Source organism: Girardinichthys multiradiatus, chromosome 21 (assembly GCF_021462225.1).
Source record: "Girardinichthys multiradiatus isolate DD_20200921_A chromosome 21, DD_fGirMul_XY1, whole genome shotgun sequence".
NCBI lineage: Eukaryota > Metazoa > Chordata > Actinopteri > Cyprinodontiformes > Goodeidae > Girardinichthys > Girardinichthys multiradiatus.
The window spans coordinates 13,370,493-13,388,119 of record NC_061813.1 but is presented as its reverse complement, the minus strand read 5'-3'; the positions used below and the strand labels follow the sequence as shown (position 1 = coordinate 13,388,119).

General features: G+C 39.9%; 2 protein-coding genes across 7 annotated transcripts in view; both read right to left on the bottom strand.

Annotated features, from left to right (window-relative positions):
- Window positions 1-14,681, bottom strand: part of abca4a (ATP-binding cassette, sub-family A (ABC1), member 4a) — a 48,913-nt gene extending 34,232 nt beyond the window's left edge. Inside the window, exons 1-8 of one of the 4 annotated variants that reach the window (XR_007035718.1) lie at window positions 14,261-14,679; window positions 13,851-13,963; window positions 13,381-13,474; window positions 13,139-13,280; window positions 11,251-11,390; window positions 8,807-8,934; window positions 6,945-7,142; window positions 2,203-2,292 (exon numbers count right to left, since the gene is read on the bottom strand). Coding sequence is in view for 3 of the 4 variants with exons in the window: in XM_047349526.1 (XP_047205482.1) it covers window positions 2,203-2,292; window positions 6,945-7,142; window positions 8,807-8,934; window positions 11,251-11,390; window positions 13,139-13,280; window positions 13,381-13,474; window positions 13,851-13,916 (858 nt within the window). In the remaining variant the exon portion in view is untranslated. Of the gene's footprint in view, window positions 1-2,202; window positions 2,293-6,944; window positions 7,143-8,806; window positions 8,935-11,250; window positions 11,391-13,138; window positions 13,281-13,380; window positions 13,475-13,850; window positions 13,964-14,260 lie in introns of all 4 variants that reach the window. The other 3 variants (XM_047349526.1, XM_047349524.1, XM_047349525.1) reach the window with 3 other exon arrangements.
- A 1,063-nt stretch (window positions 14,682-15,744) lies between these two features.
- arhgap29a (Rho GTPase activating protein 29a) overlaps window positions 15,745-17,627 on the bottom strand; it is a 39,519-nt gene continuing 37,636 nt past the window's right edge. For all 3 annotated transcript variants that reach the window (XM_047349818.1, XM_047349819.1, XM_047349820.1), the window contains one exon: window positions 15,745-17,612. In XM_047349818.1, coding sequence (XP_047205774.1) covers window positions 16,645-17,612 — 968 coding nt within the window. In that variant the 3' untranslated portion in view covers window positions 15,745-16,644. The remainder of the gene's footprint in view (window positions 17,613-17,627) is intronic.

Below are 17,627 nucleotides of genomic sequence, written 5' to 3'. Positions count from 1 at the left end.
CTTTATTGTGTTCTATGTATATTGGTTCAGATTTTGTGTTTAGTTTTGGCCATAGTTAGATCATTTTTGGTCCTGTTGGATGCCTCTGTATTTAATTGTGTTTATTAATGATTTTTCCATCAGCCCCTCTTTACAAGTTGTTTCCAGTCAGTTTCCTTATCTCCTTGTCAGTTCATTCCATTGCCTTCATATTGGCCTGCTTGTTACCATTACTTTTGTTTGTTTATAGGATGCTTCAGCTCCTCTTGTGTCTGTTCCTTGTTTTTTTTAGCAATATTAACCTCCAACATGAGACTGCCTTTCTTATGTCTGCACTGAGGTTCTGTTCCACAACATTACATTAAACTCTTTAACAAGACTGTGGAGGACTTTTGTTCCACTCTTCTTTGCAGACTGGTTTTATTTCAGCCACACCGGAGGATTTTCAAGCACAAGCAGCCCGTTTAAGGTGCCACAGTATCTCAGATACAGATTTATGTCCAGACTTTGATTAGGCTATTAAAAATCTTCCTTTCTCTTTCTGTCTTTTGAGTCATTCAGTGGTGGACTTGTAGGTGCTTTGATGCATAGTCCTGCAGCATAACCAAGTGTGCTTGGGCTTAAGGTCACAAACTGATGAGAGCAAAATTTAAAGTTGAATCCATTGCAGCAAATCATCCAGGTCCTGAAAAAGCAAAGCAACCCCAGACCATAATACTAGCATCACAGTTTTTCACAGTCAGAATTACATCTTCCAAAAGTTCCACTTTTGTCTCATCAGTCCACAGATTATTCGCTCAAAGGTCTTGCGGATCATCAATACTTTTTTTTTTTTTTCGCAAATGTGAGACAGAATGGGTGTTGTTTATGGTCAGCAGTGGTTTTCACCTTGAAATCTCCTATGTATACTATTTTTGTCCAGCCTCTTCATTATTGTTAAATCTTGAACACTTACCTTAACTGGGGCAAGTAAGGCCAACAGTGATTTGGGTTCTTTAGTGAACTCCTGAATGAGTCCTTGATGCACTCTTGGAGTAATTTTGGTAAGCCAGTAAAGGCTTGTGTTTTCTCTATTTGTAGATAATAACTGTCACTGAGGTTTGTTGGAGTCTAACAGCCTTAGACATGGCTTTTCATTCTGACAAATGATTGTCAATGACTTTGTTTCTCGCCTGTTCTTGCATTTCTTTACATTGGGGCCTGATGTGCTGCTTTTTGAGATCTTTTAGTCTACCTGTTGTTGTCAGACAGGTTTTGTTTAGGCGATTTCTTAACTGTAGAGGTCAGGCCGCAATCAAGCCTAGGGGTGGCTTGTGAAATTTAACAAAAAAATATGATTGGTAGCTGTTAATTCATAATTTAATGAGGGGGAGGCAATTATATTTTCAAAGAGAATCAGATTGATTTGATAGCCTTTGTCCCGTGATAAGAAAAAATCACCATTTGAAAACTGCATTTTGTATTTACTTGGTTTATTTTTGTCTGGTTTTAAAGTTAGTTTGACAATTCAACCAATGTAAATGTGATCAAAAAGCAAAACAGAAGAAATCTTGAAAAATATATATGCTTTTTGCACTCTAATTGTGTACATTTTAGGACGTTCCTCATTATGATTTACAGGAAGTGACATGTTTACATCTTTCACTTCAAACATACACCGCCTAGAGTCCTGACACAGACAACAATCTCGCCAACAGGATTTTAGACTGTCAGCAATGAATGTATTGTTGGAAACATCCACATCACACACAGAAATATTTCAAGTCCAACAAATTGCTGAAATTAGGCAACAGAACTATAATAAGAATTAAATTCTGATATTTATGTGCACAAAGAACTTTGTTTCATGGGGACTAAGCCCAGGCTTACCACAACACTTTAGTGATGAAAATATAGTGATGTTGGTTAAGGAAAAAAACAAAATAGAAAGAAATCATCAGCAATCATCCATCGTCTACTTTTCCTGGACTGGAGATTTCACCTGCTCCCGCCTTTTTTCCCCATTGTTATTGTCCTGTTATAATGATTTATCATTCTTTTTAAGGCTAAATGGGTTTCCTCTGGATTTAGATTTCCTAACACGCACCAGAAAATATCCCCCTACTGTCTGTTTGCCTAAAAACTCAAGCAAGAGGAAGCAACTGTTTCCTGCCAACTTAAAATAGGAATCTGTGAACTTTTGAAAGGGGAGCAACTGGTTTGCTCCGCCGGCTGGTTTCTTACCTCTCGCAGTCTGTCCGAAGCTGCGGAGACAGTCCGGACCCAGAAGTGAATGTCGATGCCATCAGAGTAATTGTCCAGAATGCGAGGAAGCTAAGGAGAAATGGATACATGAGTTAAAGATTGCATTACTGCCATTTCTATATAGTTCTGGGAATGTTAAAACTTGTCAGGAATATAGATTCTAAACATGATCATGAATTTTCAAGGGATTTCAACACCAGGAAGGAAAGAAAATTCAAAATGGAATTCAGATTGTAGTGTAATGTAGGAAAGGCAAGTTTAAGTTTTCATCACGAAAGCCTTTACTTTTTAAAAAGAATAATTGCGGAAGGGACAAGGATTACTCCATTTGGTTTAAAGGTATATTAAAGACTTGCAAGAAAGAATTCTGATTCAATCCATAATACACAACCTGGCACTTTACATGTGTCCAGGTCTGATCGAAACCATTGCATTGTAGCGCTGGCTGTTGTTCTGCTGGAAGCACAGCCCCCTCTCAAGTCTTTTTTTGCAGCGAAGAGAATTTCTTCCAGAATTCCGTTGTATTTAACCCCATTCATTGCCCCATTAACTTTAAACAGCTTCCCTGCTCCTCCTTAAGAAAAATGTCCCATAGCATGATGCTGCCACCACCAGCAATAGCTTTCTTTTTTACCCTCTTCAACAAAGGCAACATTTTTAGAGGACTTTTTATTAAATCGGCGACGTCTTGCACTGGATTTATTTAGTGGTATCAGAGTAAAGGGGGTGAATACATACTAGGCTTTTGGGGTTTTTTTAGTCTGTAAAATATTTTGAAAACTATGCATCCTTTTCAAGTTTCTAATCAGGCAAAATGAGTAAAAGTTTGCAGGAATAATTTCTCAAAAAAATACAGAGAAAATTCTAGAGTTGAAAACAAAAAACATCTGTAAAACTGACGACCCTCTATTTGCCCTTGGTTTCCCAAGTCTTTGCTTGAGCACTGTTTGGGTTTTCCAAAACAGCTTCCAGAAAAGCTCACAACACAATAGAAGAAAGGTTCAGGATGTTGAATGAAGCCAAGACACAGAGTTGCAAACAGAAACATCCTTCCTCTTTTCTGTCTCTGTGAATGGGTGGGTGGGAGACTTCGGTTTTAGACCACACTTGTCAGTAGCTGCAGCCATATGGGACTGAACTGAAAAATTGTTGCTGAGAAGGTTTAGAGCATTTTCTTGCAATTGCACAGTCAAAGACAGGCACGTAATCCTGTTTAATTCCACTTCCAGTGGACCATGCCTGGGTAAGGATGAGGCAGACAGCAGAATTGGTTGTTGTCTGTCTCATTGTCAGTCTTGTTTACTCCTCACTAAAAACATTCTTTACACTAACTTTAAAACAGATGGAGAAAATGACCTTGCCTATTTGTCGGTGCACGACCTCTCTTGGCATCTTTTCTTTAGTTCACCCCACAGCTTTTCTATAGGATTTAGGTCTTGGGGATGGAGATGGCAATGGGCCTGGTGTACCACTTCTGTCTGGCCTTGGTTATATATTTTAGATTATTATCCTGTCGAACAACACAATGACAGCCTTTGTCAGTCTACTTGAACAGGCAATCAGATTTTTATTAAACTTTTCCTGTTATTTAAGGAGTTTCTGATCCCTTTGACTCTAACGTTTGTAGGGCCTTTAAAGGGAGGAAAACCAGGCCCAGAGCACCACAGATCCCCCATCGTACCTAAAAGTGTGTATTCCTTTCATATTTATGTTTAAACCTAGTCTTGTTTGACCAAATCACACAATTCCAGTTAAAATCCTTGTAAAGATCTGCAAATTCCACATGTTGACATTTGTGAAGGTAGAACAGAAAAGGCTTATTTCTGGCCTACCTCCCCAAAAAATTGGTTGGCGTGTTAATAACATTTAAAGGTTGTTATAGAGACAGCGCTCTTTGCTGTTGTTCTAACAGAGAGGTTTGGGCATTTTTTTACCTCATCGTGTGTGTAGTGGCAAAACAAACTTAAGTCCTCCTCAGGCTTTGTTTGTTACAGTTCCCAGTTTTTTAAAACCTTTTGATAGTTTAGAGCAGTAGTTCTTTTCCAGTAGTCATTCCCAGACTAATGAAGACAAACACACATATGCCTTACTTAAATGGCATGTTTCTCTCATCTCTGGGAAATGAGGCTCTGAGGAAGCAGCGTCCTTGTCAGTCTTTTTTACATCTTAGCACACACTCTTTAATAAACACTGTCTATATAATAAGTTAATAATAGGACAGTCTGTCTGCTCTGCTAGTAACACCAATTGTTGGTATTATCTTTGGTTATTTTAGCTAGAGTACTTTCCCATCTTAGCCTTTTGCACATGATTAATTTATTTTGTTGTTTATTTTAAGGATAAACAAATATTCTAATCCATTGGAAAAAGTGAGCCCGCTCATTAGAAACCAGAACAATGATGTGTATTGAATAAATACCTGTAAAACGACACACATATTGGATTTTCTCCAGTTGTGCTTCCCTTGTCATGTTTTTCTTCAACATGACAGCTGAACAATGCTGTGTTTACTTGCACTGCATTTCCCTGAATAATAAATCTGCTCCACCCTGTGAGTCATGCTCCTTGTAAAAAAAAAAAAAAACAAACAGATGTTTATCCATTTTGTCAACTGACTTTACACGTGTGTCACCTGAGAGTACTTTCTGTCCTCAGGAACGTTTCACTCGGATGTGATAATGAGCCCAGACTCCCGGTGGGAAAAGTAACCAAATGTAAAAACAAAATAAATAAAAATAAGAAAAAGGAAGTACTGAGAATATTTTGGCTACTCCTGATTTGTTTGTGTTAAAGGGAATCTTTATGAAGTTATCTGCAGACAGTAAGATATGTGTAAATGTTTTGTAAAAATCATGGTTATTTCTGGAACTTTTACAACCAATACCTCAAACTTTTTATGAAATTCCTTATTTCTCTTAAGTGGGCGGTGCCTTGCAAAAGTATTCACACCCCTTGACCGTTTTCTGAAAATGTTGTGTTAATTTGTATTCAGCCTAACTCAGTACTTTGTAGAACCAGCTTTTGCTGCAATCACAGCTGTAAGTCCGTTGGGGGTTTGCCTCCACCACCTTTGCACATCTAGAGGCTGGACTGTTTGAACATTCCCTTTTGCATAACAGCCCCAGCTTAGTTAGACTGGATGAAGACAGTCTCTGAACAGGAATGTTCAAATCTTGCCAAAGATTTTCAGTTGGATTTAGGTCTAGACTTTAAATGGGCCATTATAACACATGAATATTCGTTGATCCAAACCATTTCACTGTAGCTATGGTTGAATGTTAAGGGTTGCTGTTCTGCTGGAAAGTAAATCTCCATCCCAGTGTGAAGTCTTTTGAAGACTCTAACAGGTTTTCTTCCTCGATAGCCTTGTATTTATCTCCATCCATCTTCCCAACTCTGATCAGCTTTCCTTTCCCTGCTGATGCTATCACCCTGAGTTTCACCATGGGAATGATGTGTTCAGGGTAATGTGCATTTTCCCATTTTCAGATCATGCATAAACAGTGTTCCAGGAGATGTTCAAGCCTATTAGGCTTTCATATAACAGCTGTTATTATAACACAAGCAGACTCTATTTACAAATTAGCTGACTTCTGAAGTCAGTCTGTTGCAGTGGATTTTATTCAGGGAATCAGAGTAAAGGGGGCTGAATATAAATGCACTGCAGACTTTACAGGTTTTCATTTGTAAAAAATATAAAAATTTCTGATCTTTTCCCTCTCCCTTCAGAATTCACATACTCTGCATGCTGGTCATTCTCTAATTGCACAGTCAGATGAACCAAATATTTAAAGGACACAACCTGCTCCACTACCTGGTCTTGGATAACCAACAGTTTCAGAAGATCCTCTGATGTTTTACAGCACAGCTCTTTTGTTTTGGAAATATTTAGAACCAATGGGTCATCTGGACTGGGTTGTTAACAACCTGCTTCTATCTGGTGGATGCAAAGGTGGATGGAAAGGAGCCGCCAGTTTTTATGTCGTCTGAATATTTGCTGGGATACACAAAGTGAAGAGACTGGGTGATGACAAACAGCCCTTTGGGAGACCAGTGTTTTAATACCATCTTATTGGATTAAAAGCATTAAAAAGGACCTGCTCTGGCCTTTCCTGTAAAATAACTTTAAATCCATAAAACCAGTTTGGGATTAACCTGAAGGTCTAAAAAACGGTGCAACAAAGTGTTTATGTGAGAGGTTTAAAAGCAGGTGTAAAATCCATAAATAAGATGCGGGAACAAGGTTGTGTAGAGTCCAGATTGAATATTTTCTCTGTTAAATCAGAGCGGACTCAAGCTTCGAATAAGAAAATAATGGCCTGCCATAAACCAGTGTCACTGCCTACAATGATGTCCCTGCTCCAAAAGGTATTTGCATGTGGTGAAGGTCCAACTTTTTGGTATGTCTGAATATATCTAAGGCTGTGAGTAGAGTTTTGGTCCTGTGCACCTTAGAGAAAATGCACAATAAATTCAAACTTCCAGCCAATGTTCTCATTTTAAGAAAATAATTATAGTCATATGCTGTATTATCTTTCCACTATGGAAAAAAACTGTTCAAATAAATCATTAAAAGCCCAAAACTAATATGGCAATAGCTGACCTTAGTGAGAAATGCAAACCACTGACCAAAACCGTCAGCTATATCTTTTTAACACGTAACTGAAAGGACATGCCATCCATTGCAAGTCCCTAAATCCAAGAATAAAAATAACACTGACCAGCCGGAAGAGTTTGAAAAAATCCACGTTGGCATAGAACTTGTCCTCAATGATCTGCAGCCTTTGTGGGGTCAGGATGCACATGGCATTGCGAACAGAATAGAGTCCTCTGCGGCTTTGGAAAATCAGGAATCGCTCCAGGAGGTTGAGGCTGCAGGCGATGTCTTTTAAATGCAAGTCTGGGACCCCAAAGGCAAACTGAAACACAGTAGACAGGCGATTGCATCATTTACCATGAGATTTTAGGGTCAGATTTACAATTTTTTAGTACAAACATTGTTTATGCATCAAACATACTGTAGGGATTCACTAATGAGGCACAGTTCTAAATTCAGGCATTAAAAGGTTTTATGTTTGGCCTTGGAGAAATGTGGACATAGTAGAGTATTCACACCGTTTGATTCGTTGTTATTTCCACAACTCCTGTTGCATTATTGCTAAACACTGAACATAAGTGCCAACATTCAAGGTTGGCATGGCTTTGATAGCTGCTGCCAGGAAGAGGCCCTGGTGTTGCAACACCAGGAAATACAGAGGAAGGAACATAGGAAAGATTTTTCCATCTTATAAATTTATTTGGAATTTCAGTAAAAACACATAGCATATTTACTGAGCCATTTTATTTTTAAATCACTTGGAGGAAATCCATTGCTCTAAATCTCTGACTAGAAAACAAAACCTAAAGCACCTCTCAGTTAATGTATGTTTCCTTAGTTTAAAAAAAATAAATGAATCTCACTTTGTGGCTTGGATGTCATCATCCACATTGTTTTTTTCCAAGCAGAAAAGCAACAACTTCTCCTAATACTGCAAAAATAATGTAAGATGTGAAGTATTACAGTTGTCATAATGTTATCTATACGATTTGTTTCTAGTTTTTCATTTTTATACATAGACTTAAGGAAACATATAGATACTCGCTAAATTTATGATTAGTTCTTAAGTAAACGTTAATTCGAAAAAACATTATACATGTTCCTGACAGTAAGAAACGTTTAACAAACTGATATTTGCTATGTTATTAGTCAGGCTATCAGCTCAGGTAGCTTGCCTGCAGCCACTAGGAATGATGGGTAGCAGTTCTTTAGTTTCCACAGCTCTTCGCATTTTTGACTGGAAATATTTCTTAGCAGCCGACTGTGTATTTCTTGTACTTGGGGTCAAAGTGTAGGGGCCTTCTTTCAGCCAGCTGACTGGCAGTGTTTTGCAACAGGTGGAGAATGGCCAGCATTGCCTTACTCTATGGTCAACTCAGCTGGCACTTTCTGCGGCATCTCCTTAAAAGGACTTTAACCCTTTAAAATGATATGTTGAGCTATTATTGCGGTCTTGTACAAGTACCTTTTTAAAACTTTCATATACCTTGAAACCCATAACCAGCCCAAACTTTCTTAACAATATTTATCAACACAACCTAAAAAGTCTGTCTTACGTATTTTAAATAAACTAAAGCCCAAAGACTGAGGATTATCAGCAATTATGTCCATTTATGTTGGTTTCGCCTCTGTTTACCGATCAAAACACATTCAAGACCTCATCCATGACCCGTTTCTAGCTGTGACGTGTCTGATTTGTGACCACAGGTTCATTTGGCTGGTTTAGTACATATAAGCCAAAGGTGCTTTTGTGAACAGAGCAGTGGCTGTACCTCGATTTGCTGGTTCAAATAGTTGACACATTTACTGTCTGGAGTCTGTTAGCTGTACAGTTATTGTTGGCATTACATCTACATTTTCCAAAATGTGAAAGTAATATGACTACATGTTCCCTACAGTTTTCTGGGATGAATATGTTCCTTTAGCTGCTTGGACATTATTTATGTCATACAGACTGCTACTTGTTATGTCCCAGTGTCTGTGTACCTGTTCAGGCCTGATCTGGGCCACAACTAGATGATACACCACAGACTCCGTCAGAGGAATGTCTCTCAGCAGGAATGACGTCAGGGTTTCATCGTCCTTCAGGATCATCTCCACCTTCACTCCTCGACCTGTACGAAATATCAAAAGCAGTTTGTGTATGTCCACGCGCTGTTGGTTTTAACGGATAACGGCGCTGCACACTGGAAAAACTGGTCCAGGTAGGTAGATCCTGATTCCTATTAGCACATACCACAGACCAGTTGTAACAAGTGAGTTTCAGTGGAGCAATTGGAACAGGATGAATGCTTCCTTCTTGTTCCACCTCCACACTATGACAGTATTTCCATCAGCCTGCCTGTGCTTGAACAAATGTAACTTTAAAAAGGCAGAGGGCACCTTCAGTCTCTATCTAGTTTTGATGGTCGTCCATCCATTGGAAACTACAATGTAAAAGCAAGTGGGGACAGGAAAACAGGAAACTTATTGATTCCATAAAACAAGTACAGCAGTGCACCACACAGCAGGCTTTCTAAGTCAAATTTCTGCCTCCAATAAAACAATGCTGAAGACTCTATGTGAGCATCACCTCAAAGAAATGTTTAAAATTAGCAGTCATGAGTTAAACTCATTCATTATAGATATTTATTCTCATAAGGACTCTGTTCTCTTTTTCTGAGCTCATGGGAACTTCACAGGAATGTAAATCTGTTGCTCGTTGCCCATGTTCCTCTATGAGAGCAGCTGAACAGAGCGCAGCCATAAGTGATCCCAGACTGTACTCAGTCACTACACTCCCACTGCAGAGGGTGAACTTATACTAGTGTGGTGAGGGGATGTATGCAGTGCTCCCCTTGAGCTCTTCTGTATTTTTGTCCTCTTAAAATTACAAACGTTAATTTATCTTATTAAAGACCAACATAAAGTGTTGCTTAATTGTAAAATGGAAAGAAACTGGAATAGTGGCAAAAAGAAAGCATTTTTTGGAGGTGGCAGCTTCATGCTGTGGGAAGGTTTTTGCCAGGATTACAGGTCAGGTAGCTGGAGGTAAATCTTTGGGTCTGACTAGTTAAACAACAGCATAGTCAGAACCATTCAAAATGTTGCTTTGTTGAGTGAATTATACTAAAAATATCAGGTTCAACTAATAATGAATCATAACTCCTAAAGCATGATGCTGCCACAGCAGAGATTCTATACAGTGCTTGGCAAAAATAAGCACACCCCTTGGATTGTTTCTACATTTAGTCATGTTACACCCAGAACCCTCAAAGTATTTTAAAGGGATTTTGGATGAAAAACCAACACAACATACCACATAATTATGAAGTGGAAGGAAAATGATGCATGGTTTTCATTAGATTTTACAAAAGAAAATCTGTAAAAGGGTGGCATGAATGCATACCCCTCATACCCCTAAAAAACACAACGGAACCGGTTGCCTTTAGACATCACATATTTATTAAAGAGAACAGCTGTTGCATAGACAACCATTGGTTGTGCACTCTATAAAAACAGTCTTAATGGAAGAGGGGGAAAAGAAAGGCATGTTTTGTGGTAGCAGCATAATGGTGAGTGGATGCTTTCCTTCAGCAGAGAGAAGGAACGTTGTCAAAGTTAGTGTGAAGATGAATGCAACTAAACCCAGGGCAGTTCTGGAAGAAAACACGGTAGGACCTGCTCCAGACTTGAAACCTGGGTGGAAGTTTACCTTCCAGCAGGACAACAACACTATATACTATCAGAGCTACAATGGAAAGGTTCAGATCAAGGCATATTCATTTGTTAGAATGGTCCAGTCAAAGTCCAGACCTGCATCCAATTGAGAATCTGTGGCAAGGCTTAAAATTTGCTGTACGTAGATTATCTTAGTCCATAAATGTGAAAAGGTTCAAGGAGTACGAATACTTTGCAAGGCACTGCATGCAGAAACTTTATCTGAGAGAGAACAGTCAACAATGTTCTCTCGCAGAAACAGGAAGGCGGACGGGTGACAGTGAACAGACACCCCTCTAACAAATAAACAACATGTTCGTGGCAAAATAAGCAGCTTATGGTTCAGACCCGTCTTAAGCCTGTGTGATATAATGGTGTTAAACTGTCCAGACACACTGATGGGAAAGTATGTGAGATGTAACAAACCTCAGACGTACTTTGAAATTAGATGACAGTTTTAAAACAGGATTGTCTAAATGCCATTAGATTTACTCAATCATATGTCTTAATGAATGCCTCTTAACAGACATGTGTTCTGCCAGAAGTTAAATGTAACCACAGTATAAACTCTGTCAACACTTGTGTAAACTGTTGCTTAAAACACAAGTGAAGCAGTTTTGCTGCAGCATTAACACCAGCTCCAATAAAACAACCCCCAGATTAAAGGACTTTGTGCGTACATCCTTTTTTGATGGTTTTGCAGGAAGGTTATGAATGCCTGGAGCACTGACCTGAGACCTTTTCAGGATGAGTGCGCAGCGTGTCCATAAAGTTGCTCATGGCATTCAGTTCCCTCCAGAGGCGACCGACCTGCAGAAACTCTGGGTCACTGAAAAGAAGCTCGTCTGCATCTGAGTAGAACCGGGCCAGTCTGAGGAGAAAGGTCAGGAACAGTTCAAACACACCCTGTCTTGATTAGAATCAAATATAAATATAGTTCACCCATCCACTTATCTTATTTACAACGCCTTGCAAAAATATTCTACCTCTGGAACTTTGTCACAGTTTTTAACGTTACAACCATATACTAGGATTTTAGATGTTGGAATGACACAGAGTACCACATCATTATGAAGTAGAATGAAAAATTACAAATGGTTTTCACATTTTTTTTGTGAATAAAACTCAGAAACTGAGATTTAATATTGAATTCAGACCCCTTTATTCTGATACCCCTAAATAAAATCCAGTGTGGCAGATTGTCATCAGATGTGCTGTAACCACAGTATAAACACAGGTGTTCTGTGAAGGTCTCAGAGGTTTGTTAAAGAACATATTATTTAGTATTACATAGAAGGTTTTGCATTAATGACATTAATATGTAAATGAGCCAGACTGTAGCTTTTGGTTAAATTCCATCTACTGTTTCTTAGCAGGTTGATGTTATTCACATAACCCAACATAACTCTTACATGTCTGTAGAACACCATTGTGCACATATAGAGTGTATTATGCCTGTCAATGTTGTTAGTACAGGTAATTACAAGGTCCAGAGCAAGGTTTTGACATATTCAACTACAGGTTAGATGTGATTACAAACCTGATTTGATGTTACAATATTTTCAGGTTTTTCTTGGTGAACACACAGCAAGCAGGTCGGGGGTAATGTTGTAGAGAAGTCTGAAGCAGGGTTAGGTTGTAAAACCATATTCTCAGCTGTGAACATCTCACAGAGTTCTGTTCAACCCAGCATTTCAAAATTGAAAGAGTATGGCCCAGCTGTGAACCTACCACAAAATGGCTGTCCACCTAAACCGACAGCCCAGACAAGCACACCATTCATCAGAGAGGCAGCCAATAGGGCCACATTAAGTCTGGAGGAGCTGCAGAGGTCTAAAGCCTAGGTGGGAGAATCTGTCAACAAAGTGGCTATTAGATTTACTCCATAAATCTGGTTTTTATGGAAGAGTGGCTAGAAGCAAGGCATATTTTTTCTCCATTTTATGTTTTGCACCAATGGCCTTTATTCAACGGTAACTTGATAGGGAAGAGGGTGGGGAGACAAGGGGAAATCAAGCAGCCAACGGGCAGAGATAAGGATATGAAACCAGGACATGCATGTGAGGGACTATAGCGTCTGCATGCAGGGACACCTACTCTACCAACTGAGCCACCCAGCACCCAGCAAGCCATTCTAGAAAGAAAACCACAATTTCCATTTGCAGTTTGCCACAAGCCACGTAGGTAATAAAATAAATGTGTGGAAGAAAGCCCTCTAAGATGCTTGGCCTTTATGCAAAACTATGTGTGGTAGAAAACTAACACATCACATCAATGAACTCATCATTTCCATCATGAAATATGGTGGAGGCAGCATCAAGCTGGGAGGATTTGTTTTCAGGGAAAGGGGAAAGCAATTCAGAGTTTATGGGAAGATCGAAGGAGCTAAGGAGCTACCTAGCAGAACAATAACCCTAATCAAACAGAGTTACAACAGAATGGTTCACCTCAAAGCAAATGTAAGTGTTGGAATGGCCTAGTCAAAGTCCAAACCAAAATAATTTGAGAATCAGTGGCATAACTTGAAATGTTCATGGAAGCTCCTCATCAAATATTACAGCTAGAGCTGTCTTGCAGATTTGTATTTGTTATTTTTCATCACTGCTAGGTGACGCTTACATGGAGTTGTTGTAGTTGGACACCAGACCCGGGGATTCTCCACGGGTGGGATACTGAAAGCAAGGGTTGTTGGCGTTGCAGAAGATTCCCTGTATCCACGGCAGGATACCAGCTGAGGGCATGGCCTTGTTAGGAAAGTGACCTGAAGCACAAAACATAATATCTCTAAACAGAACATCTATGAAAACAAGATATGCCTCCATGGCAGAAGTAATAATTTGTTATTTTTGCTCTTGGCTCACATTCATGTTGACGGTAGAGTGGGTTCACTCTCCTTAGCCACACCAGTCCCATAAACAGCATCACAGGCCACATGATCTCCATGAAGAACCGTACCTGATTCAGAAAAAAAAAAAAAACATCTAAGTGTACAGTTTATTTTAATGACGGTTTTCAGGGCATTTCTGTCGCCTTTCATATAAACTCTTTTATTAAAGAAAAGACTGCAACATAGTCTGGCACAATAAGCCAGTAATCCTTCAAGCCTGTTCAGACCCAGCTGGGTGTGGCAGTCCTTGAAACATGCAACACTTAGGTGGATCTGACAGAGTGTTATTTGAGTTGTTGAAAATTACAATTGGGCAACCAGTTATAGCAGCAGTTACCGTAAGAGCTTAATGGAATCTGTCTTGGGACCTTCACCAGGTTTAATAATTGCCCAACACTGCTGGTCTAACCTTGGCGGATAAAACCACAAATGAGAAGGAGTTACCCTCTGCCGCCTGCGGATGGTCCAGTTCTTCCACAGCAGGAGCCTGACCTGTCCTCCTGACCCCATGGTGCCTCCTGTTCACCCCCGCGGGGGACGGCTCTGGCCCCGCAGACCTGTATTCAACCAGTCCAGAATGATCTGCTGTCCTGGGAAGAGCTGTCTTTTGTTTTGCTGACACGTAACTGGGGCAGAGCCGCGTTCTTCACAGATCTGCCCATTCAGCTGCAGAAAGCTCCATGTGAAAGCTACCAATAGCTCATAAAGAGGTTAATGAGCTCAAGACATTTTATGGTCAGAATAAAAGCTACAGAGGTCTCCGTGCTATAAATATACTGCAATGGGTACCTGTACTAGAAAGCAATGTGTTTTTGCTGTTTCCTGTAAATACTTTAAACTGGTGTGTCACTTACCTCAGAAGAACACTTTTAGCTGTAGATTGATGCCCAGGAAATAAAAACTAAAACATTAGTGAACATATTATTTCGAGTGTTCCCTGTGGTTGCAAACGCAGCTCCTTTTCCAGACCTCGTGAATAGTTAAGAGGATTGATTTAATCTACTTTCTGAGCGCTGGGAGAGATGGCTGACGCCCCTCTTCTACTGGCAGAGGACTTTATGTCTTAAACCAACCAAGCCTTCATTAGATACCCTAATTACTGTTATGTTGCTAGATTTATTGGGGAGCATGTGTAATAAAACATTATAATAAAGCAGCACAATCCAGGACAGCGTAGTTATTTAAAACTCAACATGTGCATCTCTGTAAATTAGAATATCACTGAAAAGTACATGTATTTAGTAGTTCTATTCAGAAAGTGAAACTAAAATATTGTAAATATTTATTTCTAGCAGTATGACATATTTAGCCAAACAGCTAATGAAAATCTGAAAGCCTGTGGTTCTGCTGAGGTCTGGTGCCTCTTATCTTCCTCTAGCAAAACTCCATAGATTCCCTACTAGGTTTAAATCAGGCCTTTTTGGTGTCTAACAGCACCAATGATTCCAGCTTTTGGTACCTTTGGCAGTCTGGACAGGTACCAAGTTCTTTTGGAAAATGAAATCAGCGTCTCCATAAAGGTTGTTGGCAAAAGGAAGCATGAAGTGCTCTACAATTTCCTGCTAGATGGAACAACACCAGCAGATGACATTGCTGCCCAAATCATCACTGACTGTGGAAACTTCAAACCGGTCTAGAGACATCAATTCTGTGCATCTCCACTCTTCTTCCAAACTCTGGAACCTTGGGTTTCAAACGAAATGCAAAATTGACTTTCTTCCAACCAGTGAGCAACAGTTTAGCCCTCTTTTCATTTTAGCCTGGGTATGACACTGTTAAAACTGTGTGGTGGCTCTAGAAGCACTGACTCCAGCTGCTGTCCACACCTTGTACATCTCCCCAAAATCCTGAACGAGCTTTGCTTCACAATCCTCCCAAGGCAGCTGACCCATCTTTTTCTACCAAATGTTTACCTTCCACTCAACTTTCCCCCTGGAAAAAGCCAGTTTCTTCAGCAATGTTTTGTGGCTTGCCCTCCTCGTCTTCCTCATGTGTAGGCCATAACATTTCTGTATATGTAAAAGAATATTCTTTAATAATTGTTCTTATGTAATGTTTGAATTTACTCACTCACTATAAAACATATTACCTGGAAGTGTTACTATTATGTTTCTACTCATTTCCTGTTGTGTTGGATCTTTTTTGGAGCATGTTGCAATAATACAAAAAAAAAATGTTTAAGCTAATATTAGTGAAAGCTGCCACACAAATTCACAATATAAGAAAGTTTTTTTTATTAAACAAGACCTACCCTAGTTGACCACTAAATAGCAAATGATAGGATAGGGTTATTAAAATATATGTATGAAGAGTTATTGTAAAAAAACATGAAAGCATGTTTGTTTTCATATATATTTTAATAAGTTACAGAAGGGTGTTTGTTTAAATGTACCTGTTTTTTTTTTCCTCTTTTTTTCCTTACAATGAACCTCTTAACAGTTTGTCAACCATGTACATTACAATGAAAAAAAAAAACAGATACAGTTTAAATAAAGGATGTACTTCCTATTACTTACAATGGACAAGTTTGTGTTACTGATAGGACTACTAAGGTTGTACAAAAACAAAAAAATAAACAGAACCAGCTTTGGCTATTAAAATTTAAAGGTGATATTAAAACATATAGTGAAAAAGCCCTAGTGGCATTTGTAAAAACCTGTCAGACAAGTTGACATCATCCAAGTTTAAAAATATAACAGCTATTTTGTTTTCCTGCCAGCAAACTATCCCATGGGGCATGTATGTAAATGTGTTCATCCAGCTTTATACACAACTTTATTAGAAAGTAACCTAAATGTAACAGATTAAAACAGTCGTTCTCACAGGCAGCTCCGTCAGGTCCGAAGAAGAGTATTCGTGTCAGGGTAAGTGCACTGGATTGTTTTCAGTGTTGTGGTACGAATTATAAACACTAATCTGATTATTCCCACCCAACTTTTTGGCATTAAAACAAACATCCATAATGAGTCTGTAGAAACTTTGTACAAAATATATAAAGAAAAACAAAAACATAATTGCACAGTTTAATAGAAATTATAAATACGGTGCTGAGTAATTGGAACAGAATTGTGAATGAGTTGAAGGATCTGCAGTGGTTTAAGTGCGTCCTGTTTGTCTTTCGAGGATTAAATCAACAACAGGTAGAATATTTCTGTTCACGCATCGTTTTGTTGTTTTTTGGAATGATATGGAACTCGTTCACATTAAGCCACAGTTTTTAATCAGCTCTCCTAGCTGATCAGACGAAATGGGCCTCTCTGTGTTCTACCTCTTGAAGGTGCCTGGGGCGCAGTCTCTGGTATACTGGTTTCGCCTGGTTTTGACCTATTTCTTCAGGGCTGGAACTGGGAGAATGAGACATGGCTGCCTGGTCAACCTCCTCAAGAGGCTCGTCTACTGAAACCTCTATCTCAATCCCCAGTTCCTCCTCCTCCTCCTCATCGTCATCATCATCCTCCTCCTCATCATCCTCCTCCTCATCATCATCTTCCTCCTCAGCGCTGTTAGCTAGCTTACAGTTCTGCAGCCCTTTGGCTTTGCTCCCTGAGGGAGGCTTGTAGAAAGTTCCTGGGGGAGGCTGGAGGGTCCTTGGAGCTCTGAAAACTGTTGGTATCGTGCTGTTCTTCGACACATTGTCCTCCCTCTTTAGAGTCCTACTGGGTCGCACTGCCACTGTGTAAGGTCTGTTGGGGTAGATAGTGCTGATGGTGCTGCCTGCAGTTCCAAGGTTCAAGACAGACGGCACAGAAGTTGATAAGACGCTGGCGTCCAGCGAGGAGCTCTCTGAATGAGAGCTGGCCGGCAGTCTGGCGGCTCTGGAGGCCACGTCGTACTTGTACTGTTTGTCCCATGTTCGCCGTAGCGTCTGCGTGTCGATGAATGTGCTCCGGTAATGAGCGCCGGCTCGCAGTTTGCTATTCTCCGTCTCGTCCACCTCTTCGATGGACTGGTTGCAGTTGCCTCCCTTCTTGTTCTCCCAGTTGGCACTGTTCCGGGTGTTGTTCTCGTCCACCGTCCCGCGGCCGAGAACCTGCTCGGCCGGCATGCTCAACGGTCGGGAGGAGAGTTTGTTGCGGGGGTGTCGGAGCTGAACCCTGCTGATCGTGACCTGCTGGGAGCGGCAGAGACCCTTCTCTCCAGGTTTTGGAATCTCAGGGATACTTGATGACATCAGACCATTTAGGGTCTCTGAGTTCACCTCACCACCTTTAAACACAGATC